General features: G+C 51.1%; 1 protein-coding gene across 1 annotated transcript in view; it reads right to left on the bottom strand.

Annotated features, from left to right (window-relative positions):
- Window positions 1–10,750, bottom strand: part of CAMK4 (calcium/calmodulin dependent protein kinase IV) — a 1,546,801-nt gene extending 1,536,051 nt beyond the window's left edge. The window contains exon 1 of the mRNA XM_069625488.1: window positions 10,393–10,750. Coding sequence (XP_069481589.1) covers window positions 10,393–10,565 — 173 coding nt within the window. The 5' untranslated portion in view covers window positions 10,566–10,750. The remainder of the gene's footprint in view (window positions 1–10,392) is intronic.
- Window positions 10,751–12,380: the final 1,630 nt, after the last annotated feature.

Genomic DNA, 12,380 nt, shown 5'->3' with positions numbered 1-12,380 from the left:
CACATAAAAGAAAAAGTCATCATGGACAATTGCATATTATAAACAGTAATTAAACCGTATGTATCAGACAATGATGTAGAGGGGCATGTCAGGGGAGTGACACCGGGCGGCCAGAAACCCCTAACCTGCTCTGTCTTCCTCCTGATCCTGCTCCCCCACCCTGGCTCTCTCTCCTGCATGCTGACACACCCTTGTGCCTTTAACTCAATTAGAATGTGCTGCAGAAATGTGACAACAACATAAAATGTTGTGCTTCAAACTATCATTTTGTACAAATCAAAATGCCTCCTTCATTGCTTCAGTATTCTGGAAGCTGGGGGGTTCTGCCTTTCAGAACAAGATGGCAGGCCCACAAGAACACAAGCACCTCCTCTGTGGCCTGCTGCAAATAGCCACAGTGATCAGGGAGGCATTGCTGGGCGCACACCATCTGAGATGGAATAAGGACCGGGGGCCTCATTGTTCACCCCCTGCTGGAGGAGGCGGGACATGATCATCTTCTCCCCAGCCAGGCCAACAAGACATGGTGTGGGGAGCTAGGAGTGGAGAGCAGCTAGGAAGGGATGATGACTGATGTTGCCACTCTATGCTCCTTGCTGCCCTTCTGCTATGAACTGTTTTTATAGAGAGCCGCAAATGTATTTATCCAGATATGGGAAGACAGTTTTTGCTGGATCACGAATATGGGAAAACTGGATCAGTGACAGCACTTACTCCTACTCCTATACCCACGCCAAATGGAAATTGGGCCCCCTGATCACAAAGGTGGCCCACCCAGAGGGTGGGCTCCGTGATCCCTGCTATGTAACTTGCGATAAAGAGTCAGCAACAGCCCTGCAGGAGCTACGGACGCAGATAAGTTACGGCAGAAAAACCAAGAGACTTAGGATACCATCCCTGAGGGGCGTTCCCTGCCCAGAAAGGGAGGAAAAAACAGGAGGAACCAGGGCTGGGCTGGGAACCAAAAGTGGCCCCGGTGGCAGAGGCCTACTGGCAAATCTCCAGAGTTCCCTATAGGCCAGCCCACCCCGGGGAGGAACTCTGGGTAAGTGGTGTCCTTATGCGCTCCCTGTGTCAAGGGACGGTTTAAGTATTATAAAAATATATATATTTAGAGCAGGGGGATTTCCTATCTTGCGAGGTGGACAGAGACGAGGAAGATGGATGATGAAGTAATGTTCCAAGATTACCAAATTGTATGACCTACTGACTTAAAAGAGCGTCCAACCACAGACATGTCCAATCAATCATTCCTGTCATAAAACGACAATATTCATTGGTGTTTTGTGTCCCCTACCAGATGCGATGGAAGAAATCTTGTCCTGTACTAAAAGAGAGAGAGAGAGAGAGAGAGAGAGAGAGAGAGAGAGAGAGAGAGAGAGAGAGAGAGAGAGAGAGAAACAGAGAGAAAGAGAGAAAGGGTATGTGCGTGCGTGCGTGCGTGCGCAGCCAGGCCAGCCCATATAACTGACACGTTGATGTACTACAAGACGATTTTTTTTCCCCCAGCAGCAGCTCCCAGGAACGGTAACTTTCCAGGGCTGTCGACTTTCCCTTTCCAAGAAATATTAAAAGTCAACCACATGAGGATTGGGCAAGCGAGCGCTTAAACACTGCGCGGCGAGCAGCCATGGAAACAGCAGACATCAAAAGCGCCTGCTTTCCCTCTGAAACATATGGCCACGCGCCTCCCAAGCCATGCTGGTAATGCACGGGCAGAGGGACCTCTCTGTCCCTCAACCCTAGGGACAAAGACGTCCTGGTGTCCGTTATTCTGGTCCAGCAAGCGACAATGTAGTTATTTTAGAGCAGTGACGTGTCCCGGGAGTTGCCTAGGGTGACAGTGCAGCTCCTGCAATCTGATTGCCAACCTATTATCCTAAACTATGATCATTGTATGTGCGCTCGTACTTCGTGACAACCCTGCTTCATAACTCAGTGCCCCACTTGCGCCACCCCAGTCAAAAGTGTCTGGACACGCCAGAGTTTTACAGCAAACACGGTTAAGGCCTGTTCTATCCAGGAAATCCATGCCGCCCCATACATTGCCTTGGGAACTCTGCCGCTGGACCTCACACCTGTGTCCTTAATACGTGCACAGGGAGCAAGGGAGGACCGGCCATTAACCATATGCTGCCTCCAGTGGCGCAACACCATTGAGCGGAATGGGCTGTAGGCCCCCCCTGTAATTTTGGGCTATATTGACTCGACATGGCTGACCTACAGAGCCATGGCCGGACAGCGGTACACCCCTTTTTGGCGCGGCCTGCTAGGCGTGGCATCTTTTTGCATCAGCATGTTTCAGCACGGCAGTACAATTTTTTTATTTAAAAAGAATGAAAAACAGTTGCTATCTGGAACCCTGCAGGGGTGGGAGACCAAGAGCTAACCCCTGGGCTATGGAGATCTTATCAGTTTCCGTTGCACCAGTCCCCTACATTAACATGGGCCCTAAAATAAAAGTGGGGGGACTCATCAACAAACGCAGTGGGATGTGACGTGCCAGAAATTAGCAGATCAAGGTGAAATATGCACATTTCATTAAATTGGCTTTGCATAACCGCCCAAATTGCCCAGGACGAATGGCATTTGCCTTCCATAAAGTCAACACACACACAAAACCAAGAGAGGATATTTTCTTCTAATAGTGTTTTTGAAAACATTAAAAAGGTGTGTATGTTTTAAACTCCAAGAACCAATACAAATGTTTTCCCTGGAATATGCAGTACCAAAAAGGACATTCCATCTTTAGTTGTTTGTTATTTTTCATCAGGTAGTGCAGTGGTGAAGTATCTGGCCTGCAAACTTGAGGACTGCGGTTCAATCCCCGAGTTCGGCTTTAATTCATAAATTCAAGGAAGACTTTCAATGTTTCTCATTTTAGCTGGGGGGGGGACTGTGTCCACCCTCTGAAAAAAGTGGGTGGACTCCCTCCACCCGCGTGTACCCTCGCCTTTAGCCCTTTGGGCCACTAAGAACGTTTGTATAGCTTAATATAAATAACTGGTGCAATCAAAATTGATAAGAGCTCTATGGCCTTGGTTGCGGTTGACTCACCAGTCACCCAACCTTGCTGGCCAGGGTTTACGAGAGCCCTGATTCAATATTCATTTTTTTAATTTTATTAAAAGTGCACTGTGAAAAGTGAAATTTTAATAAAAAATGCGGCGAAATGGCAGCGCCGAAGTGGCCGTGCCAAACAAGCTCCTGCGTCGAAATGGCTGTGCCAAATCAGCCCGTACCAAAATGTCCTGCTCCAACTGAACAGAACAGGACACAGACATTAAAATGCGCCTGGCTTCCCTGTGAACAAAGGCCCTTGCAATTAAAGCATTCATTGTTATCACCTGCATTCATATGTAAACCTTTTTAGGCAAGGGAAATTGTGATGTGGGATTAGTACTTGCATGCCAGGGGAGTGACTGGAATTGGGGCTGGGGGCAACAGGAGAAAGCTCATTCTCACAGCAATCCTTAAGTGTGTGGTTTCGGATGGGAAGGAGACAATTAACTGCTTTTAACATTGAGGCTGCAGTAGAATGGGCACATTAGAATACGTAAAGAAGTTAGATTCCCCCACACAAGCAAGTTTGCCCCTCCCCAACAGTCTCTGAAGTTAGTGCCTCTACCAACATTTGAAGGGTTAGCCCCCTGCACCTCCAATTCTTAGCCTAGGTGCACGCCTGTTAGGGAGCGGATGTGTGCACTTACTTTTTGTTGAGCAGAAAGTTTTACTGTGTTCGTGCAGAATAATGTATTTGCACAAAAACAGCTAAACTTTAAACCTAAGGCTTCCCTCACCTCTCTGCCTAACAAAAGTCAAATGCACACACCAGCCAGCCCCATCCCCACTATGCAAGTCAACATATGACATATGTGCTCTTTCATATCCGAGGGCAGGGGGCTGATGTGCACACTTGCTTTTTATTAAGCGGAGAGGAGATGTGAGGGAAGTATCGTTGCATGTCAGCTCATTATGTATGTGTGTGTGCAAGGTGTGTAATGTGTGTGTTAAGGAGTGCATGCTGAATGGGGGACTGGGTGCGCGTGTGAATGAGCGAGTGTACGGTGAATGCGGCGGCAAGTGAACAGTGAGGGCATAGCCTCCACATTTGCCCGGCCCAGTTTCTGATGTTGCCCCTCCCATCACCAGTTAGCTCCTCCCCTGAAATGTAGGTTTTGTCGCACCCCTGGCTGCCTCCGTCAGTGTGGTCACTCCCCTCCCCTTGCAAGTCACATACCACATCAACAGAGACAAGACGCATAAAAACACTCTTTAGCCTATCCAAAGGGCGGTGTATTGATAACTGCTGAACCGATATGCATGCATTAGATATTTGGCCGACCCCTTACCCTCACCCGGAATAATTTGGTTTACACAATTTGTCAAGTGTTGGCAATAAAAGGTTGTAGGATTTTATTGTACAGATATGTGATTATTGTTATCTCCATAACCATATCATAATAGTATCATACTTTTGGGCACCGGGTCCTGAGGTTACCCCCTCTGGCCCGTGCCGCCTTCTCATGTCCCACAACTTGTTTTGGGCACCGTACAGTGCCTTGTACCTCTTTGCTTTGTTCTTTTCCCATATTTTGTAGGGTGGGAGGGTTCTGCGGTAAAGAAGCAAAGGTTGGAAGACACTGAGTAAACAGTGAACCTCCTGTTTGTTTGGGTCCCCGTTCAGGGTCCACAAACAGATTGTGTTTTCTCAGAGCATGCTGCTCTTATTTATAGGACCATGGAGAGCCCTGGGTCTTTGATGTGTATAGTAGCAGGGGCTGTGTGCCAGCCCCCTGGCCTGATAGCTGACTGTCTGGGCCCTGCCTGACTGTTGGTTTCCTTAGGTGCTTAGCACTTTGCTGCTTGGAGGAAGGGTGACGTGATTGTTCACACCTCATCCTTCCTCAGCTTTGTGTGGCAGAGACTGTGTGTCTCTGTAGCTAAAGAGGGGAGAGGAGCAGGTAAGGGGGGGTTGGGAAAAACACTAGCCCTCTGCAACTGCAAGGTCCACATTCCCTCGAGGACAGATGACTGGGTGAAATTAGCTGCAGGTTGCTAATATCTATTCTTGTACTGTAGATCAAGAGTTCGAGTCCAGGCAGGACCAAATGTTTCTTTTTTCTGATGTTGAGAAAATGTGTGCTATTAAAAAGGCTAATATTAAGAAAGGTCCACCAAGACCATCAATCCATGCACTGCCGGCGTATGTGCGAGCGCGCTTTCTTGTGGCAGAGCTTCTGAGCTGAGAAGCAATCACAACGTCATTGTGTGGAGAGGAACCGTTTAACGTGTGTGTAACAGGCTGGCGTCCCTTAGGGCCCGGGCTGCTGGTGCTCCACCCCACCCCCCCCCCCCGTCCGCCCATGACAGTGAAGGTAAACTGCAGGAAATGCCCCATTGCCCAACACATCCCTTCCCTCCCGACCCATCCCCTTAGACCCCCCCCCCCTCCAAGCTCGCATGACAGGCCCGATCGTACTTCGGTCCTATACCCGCTGCCATTTTCTACACACTGCGAAGCGACCGTCTTCCCATACATAACCCCGCTGCAACTGTGTAAATAGACATAAGTTATTGCATACATGCATTTTCGTATCTAAGAATCAAGAGCCGGGCCGCACTCCTTCTAAAGTGCTCTTGTGAGTCAAGACAGGGAGGGAGACCTTATTTGTAGAAATAAAAGTTAACCAGATTGTACTAAAATCTGTCACTCAATGCGGGAGGGCGTGACTTTCGATGCAAACCATAAACAATACTGCAGCGTGCGATAGGAGGCCTCTGAAGCGCAGCTGTGGGGCGAGGTGCACGTGTGAAGTGTGTTCTCACACCTTCCACGTGTGCTCTGGGCTCAAACTGCAAAAACTGAGCGCGTGGCAAGAAGGAGTCGGCGATGGTATCGCTCAGAGCTCAAGTCGAGGGTACACGCGGGTTTGGGCCAGGGGGGCGGAGTCCACCCACTTTATTCAGAGGGGGGACTCGGTCCGCCCAGCTAAAATGAGAAACATTGAAAGTCCTCTTTGTTGAATTTCTGAACTAAAGCGGCCCTCGGGGATCAAACCGCAGCCGGCAGATTTGTAGGCCGGACACTTCACCACAGCACTACATAACTTGATGAAAAATAACAAAACACGTGTTGGCACGCCACTCTGCTATTGGAAATGTACCAACCAACTTAAATCTGAGTTGTACGATATGGAATGTACTAACTGACCATTGGGAACTACTATGCTCTAGGTGTCTAAACATGTACTACTAAGCAGCGCATCCAATTGTGGAACATCTACTGTTTTCTTAGAAGAAAATAGCCTATCTGGGTTTGTGTGGGTTTTGATTTCATGAAAGGCAAATGCCATTCTTCCTGTACAATTTGGGTGGCTATGCAAAGCCAATTTAATGAAATGTGCATATTTCACCTTGATCTGCTAATTTCTGGCGATGTCCCATCCCATTGCGTTTGTTGATGAGTCCCCCCACTTTAATTTTTAGGACTTGACCCCTGGTATCGCTCCGACATCTGCTCTACCACATGTGACAGTTCTCAAATCAACCTGTCCAGAGTCACTCAGCCTCCATTTCTGAAATCCCCCGCAGCAAAAGCGAGCTGTCACTGCACATCAGAGCGGGGTTTCTCCACACAGCAGGTAGGTGGCCTGTTTCATGCGTACTGTGCACTGCCTGTGTGTCCTTCTGGTTTCAATTAAAGTATTTCTTGGTTGCATAAAAAAGAGAGCAAATAAACTCAGTGGAATGGTTGAGGTGACACATTCCGCATGTGACATGTCGCATAAACCATAAGACGCTCCAGACAGGCCACGTTGATGTTTCACGCCTTTATTTCCATTTAAAAAAGCGATCACTTTGAACATATGATTACAGTACTTTGTGCACGAGACATTATTGCCTTCAACTCTGCTTTCCAAGAAGGATCGCAGATGGTAGTTATTAGCCTCTGCGATCAATTGATGCCTATGCATAGCTTTGACCTTACACTTCTAACTGCCATACCATTACAGAGCACTCTGCTGCAGCACTCTTTATCCTCTCGCATATCAATCATCGTGCGAAATTCAGGCTGACTAATGTCCAAGAACAACATGCCCCCCCCCCCACATCCATCCGTGACCAGCATCTCTTTTCTGATTTGTTTTGTTATTATGCCCTAACACAAGGTGCATCTTTCAAATGGTGTGTTGTTTGAACATTAGTTGTCCTGAAGAAGAGCCTGCTGCAAAGTATGGTGAATTATACCGAAACACTGTTAACAATTTATAATCAAAGAGGAACCAGACATTGTCACTCATCTTGCAACAAACGTGTGATAGGTGAAAACTGTTTCATGGCACACTGTGTTCTCTCTCATGTATAATTACCACAGGGTTCATTTTCTTTGTTTCTGCAAATTACGTGCCTATCACTTCAACTATTTATTTTCTTGATGAAAATGTGTTCATGATTTGTTATAGATGTGTAAATAAATAAAGTATTTGTTCGTAGGGAGTGGGCGTCCCATTTCCTTCCCAAACTGTAATTTTGGAAGGCTGGACTGTGGCTTTGACCTGATTTGACACAGGCCCAGGAGACAGCAAGACCAGCAGTGTCTGTGGGAAAATAGTGCAGTCTCCGGACCTTTGGAAGTCATTCCCCTCACCAGCGGTAACCCCTGACAATTGTCTCTGCGATGTAATGACCTTGACCATATTGCTAGCGAGGATCAAGTGTTCCTCTTCTCGGGGTCCGATGCAAACCCCAGTATTGCCGAGAACCGCGGCGTAATGAAACTACAGTGTGTGGAGCCCTCCATCTCCCCTACAGACCGCACACTGGGTGGACGCCCTTGCACTGATGTGTCAGTGTGGTTTTACTCCCAGTAGCCACGTGGCATGGAGTTCATAGTCACTCCGTGTTCTCCTCGGGCTCATGAACTAGTCATACTCTGCAAAGGAGTTTCCAAAAAGCTAATTATCCAAGAAGAGAAAAATAACCACAAGAACTCAACAACACGAACACAAAGTGCACTGTGTAGCAGTCATGGTTACCAGATGGATGCTAAGAAATGTCAAACGTTGTTTGGATTTTAATCTCAATAACAAAAAATACTATGTCACTGCTAGTGTATATTGCCAGGGGCAAAATATAATGTTATCGATTTCGGGTGTAGCTGGGCAGTGCCTGGATTAATAGATGTAATACTCGGTTCAGGCTAAATCCAGCCAGAGGCACATATGCCTCATTCCCACAAAGTGCCTTAAAGTAGTTTCTAAGCGCAGATAACGGAAATGAGGCACAGAGAGGGAAAGGGGTTGCCCAAGAGCACACAATATGGTAAAGTAGATAGGCCGTGAGGGGAATCCAGATTTACGCCAAACACAGTGCACAAAGTAACACACAACAGTGACTGAAAGTCGTGTGATCTTAAGCCGCTGTGGTACCATCACATTTTCGGTGTGCCTTGAACGAAAAGCTATATATACTCAGTGATAGGGCGCAGCATGTGAGTAAAGAGCCCAACTATGTTCCCGCCGTAAAAGGAAGAAAAAAAACAGCATTATTGAACGCCATCAAATGCAGAAACTCGTGTGAGCACAGTTCGCTGGACGTGTGGATATGACCAGGGTCCCGGAACACCGTGAGAATATCTTTACAGCGGCGCAGCGCAGAACGGGCCGCTCTGATGTAAGGGCTCGCTTCAGCCATGCAAGCTAGCCCCCCCCCCACCTCCCAGTGCCCCCCTGGGTAGGCGAGAAGATTTCCTTCAACCTCTGACTTTCACCTGCCCCGCGCAGTTGCGCGGCGCATCGCCTGGGCATGACTCTCACTAAAACGATACACCATGAAAACGACTAACGGGCAACACGCGATACTGAGCCCATTACCTTAAGGGTGGCGCGCGGCTGTCGCACTGGCAACCATGGATTTTTATTTAGCTAACTGGCATTTTGCGTGGGGGCGGGGCATACAGGCGGGTGGTGGAGGGAGACCGGTTGTTAGCAGTGACTGTCGGGGTTCTGTGATGCGCTGTGAGTCGGGGCTCTTTCACGGGCAGTGGACATAACTGAGTGGGGGTCCAGTTGTGGACAGGCAGAAGCAGCCCTTGTGTGATCAGTGGAGGGGGCTGTGGTGGGAGGAAGCCCTGTGGTAAGCAGTTGGGGGGGGGGGTGTTTTCTTGGGAAGTGGGATGTCCAGCTGTTGCCAGTGGCCGTCAGTCCTCTGGTTGTGGGGGTGGTGCTCCCTTGGGTAGTACCTGGGAACCCCGTGATTGGCAGTGAAATGGAGCACGAGCTTGGCACTGTCGTGGGCTTCAGTGGTGGTAGTGGAGAGTGAGGAGAGGGGAGCGTCCTGGACTGGGGAGGACGGGGGTTTGCTGTGAGGTTATGGTGGGCAGTGAGAGGAAGGCACTGGTGGTATGGGCAGTGAGAGGGAGTCCCACGGGACAGAGGGAAGGGGTGTGTGGTGAACAGTGAAGGGAGGTGCGTCAGCAGGACGGAAAACTTCAGTGGGACGTAAAAGTGGTCTATGTGGCGCAGTGGTGGGTGGGGAGCACCGTGGGCTGGAGTGGGAAGTGAGGGGTGGGGGGGTACCGTGTGGCTGCAGTGGGCAGTGAGAGGAAGGCATTGGTGGTGGGCAGTGAATGTGTCACAGGGAAGGGGGGTGCGACAGTGAAGGTAGTGGGGTGTGATAAACAGTAAGATAAGAACTCGGGTGGAGAGTGGTCGGGGTCTGTGTGGTACAGTGGTGGGCAGTGACGGACTGGACTGGGAAGTGAGGGGCGCGGGGGGGGGGGGTACCGTGTGGCTGCAGTGGGCAGTGAGAGGAAGGCATTGGGTTGGGCAGTGAATGTGATTCGAATAGGACACGTGGAAGGGGGCAACAGTGAAGAGAGTGGGGTGTGATAAACAGTAAAATGAGAACTTGTGTGGAGAGTGGCCGTGGTCTGTGTGGTACAGTGGTGGGCAGTGGGTGAGCCCCTGGAGGGGGCACCGAGGGGTGCCCTGGGGCCCCCTGCAGTTCCTGGAGTAGGCTGTGTGTGTCTGCCGTGCGCAGCCCAGGCGGGATAAGGGTCTTCAACTTGACCACCGAAACAGCTACCCAAATCTCCCCCAAGGGCCTGGGCGACCGGAGACCTGCAGCGCGAAACCATGAGCCCATCCTACTCAGGACCAGGTGGGAAGCCTGTGCCAAGTCAGCCTCTAACACTGCAACAGAAGGTCCTCCAGCAGCGCCCCATTCATCCCACCCACTGGCATGTCTATCCCACTGTAATGACAGTGGCTGGGGCAGCCTCCGCGCCCCGTTGCATGTTCGCAGGGACCGTGCATGGAGACGGGGTGACAGCTGCCCCTGTGCCCGGGCGCACGGAGGGCGCGGCGGCGACTGCAGTGCTCTGCTTACCGTCCCAGCTCCGACTCCAGCTCGTAGTAGCGGGCCAGGGTGTCCTTGTTGGAGCCATCAATCCAGTACTCGGTGGCACCGCTGCCCGACCGGGACGAGGAGGACGAGCCGGAGGAGGACGCCGACGAGGAAGACGACGAGGACGACGAGGAGGGCATGGTGACTTTGAGCATCTCCGCTGGGCAGCCGGGGGGTGGGGAGCGGGGCCGGCTGCGGGGCGACCCTGTGCCGCAGGGGTGGAGGCGGAGAGCGGTCCGGCGGCAGGTCGGTCTGTCTGTCAGGCTCCGGCACACGCCACCATCCTCCCGGCGCCTCGAGGAAGGGGGCACTGCAGGCACCCGCGTGTGGGTGCACCGGGGAGAGCCTCACGGCGAGGAGCGATCCGGCCCTGATTTGTATTCAGTTGCAGGGAGGCAGAGGCAGAATCCGTTGCAGGGGGGTGGGGAGGGGGAGCTAGGTTGGCTGTGCTGCTGATGTGCCAAAGTTGATCCAGAGGGAGAGCTATCGGAGGATGCGCTCACAGGCGCACTTCGGCTGTGCGCGTACTGGACGCGCTGCCATCGCAACCCTGCCCCGAGGAGCGCCCCACTGTCTGCAGGGCTGGGCTGGCTGGGTACCTAGAATGGCACCTGCTCGCCTCTGCCTGGGCCGGAGGGCAGCACCTCGCGCCCTGAAGCTCCGGCAGCGGCTCTCCCCGAGACGAGGGCCTTCCCGGTGGTGCTACAAGCGGCTGTTATTGTTCAAAGCCACTCCCACCGCCCTCGGCTCCATTCACTGAAGTGTGCCTCGCCGCGCGGCCCGGGCGGCCGCATCCCTCGGCCTCCAGCCATGCCCCCCCCCTCCCTCCGCACCTGCGTTGGCTACACCTCCGCCCGGTTGGAGTATGTGCCTGCGGGGTGGGGGGTACGGTTGCCGCCTTAGTGCGAGGAGCTATGCTGGTCTACAATTGGTTATTGGACAAGATCCGAATCTAATCAGTTCTTATCTTATTCGAAATCCGGCTGCACCCGGAGTGCATTTCTTGCACGTATCACTGGCCATTTATAATCATATTTTCATTCGGTCAGAGCGTTTACAGGTTCTGGGATTTAGGCATAGAGTGGGGGGGGGGAGGGGCGACGCCAGTTGAGGTCAAAAGTCATTTCATCTCAAAACAAAAGAGGCGATGACTGGACGATTTCGAATTCATCTAAACCGCTGGCATTTCTCAGAGCGACCCCCAGACCATGGTTCCTCTGTTTGGCAAGCCATTACAGACAGGGGAAAGACTACAGGCCAATCGGGCATGGTCGCACCCCAACGTGCTTGGTCACACCCCTTCTGCATGAGGGCTTGCTTATGGTCTTGTACAGAAGGGACAGGACCAAGCATTTCGGGCTGGGCCGCCCCTTTAGGGTGGAGGCACGCTTGATTTGCAAATGGTCTCCCCCTTCTGTTGTGGCTTGGCAGGCGAAGAACGATGGTCTCGAGGCTTTCCCAGACCTGTGCCAGAGGTTAAGATTAATTCTAGATTTTGCAGCCATTACCTCTTTTTCTTTGCTTACCCCAAATTGGACAGTTATGACCATACATTTGTTCTGAGCTTGCTGGGCCTAGATATCCAAGCTACTCCTCATTGATGACGTCCAATGAGGTCTGTGGTTGCTTGTGGTCTCATGCATAAGGGGCGTGACCACGTTGTCTGGGCTGGACTGCCCCTTTTGCTGTGGGACCAAGCCTGATGTGCATGCAGTCTTTCCCATTCCTGTAATGGCTTGGCAGGCTGAAGAACGATGGTCTGGCGGGTTGCCCAGAGTTACAACAGAATTTAAGATTAAAACTAAAGCTTCCAGCCATCACCTCTTTTTCTGCGTTAGTCACTGCAAGTTGGACGGGTATGCCCAGACGTAGGTCTCGGGCCTGCATTTGATTTCACCATTTAATCTGCCAAAATTGGCAGTGCCTAGAAATGATTCAGTTTGCTGCTTATGCAATGAAAAAAAGTCTGA

This window comes from Ambystoma mexicanum, chromosome 6p, assembly GCF_040938575.1.
Source record: "Ambystoma mexicanum isolate Mex_15411 chromosome 6p, UKY_AmexF1_1, whole genome shotgun sequence".
Taxonomy (NCBI): Eukaryota; Metazoa; Chordata; class Amphibia; order Caudata; family Ambystomatidae; genus Ambystoma; species Ambystoma mexicanum.
This window is presented reverse-complemented; position numbering and strand designations above follow the sequence as displayed.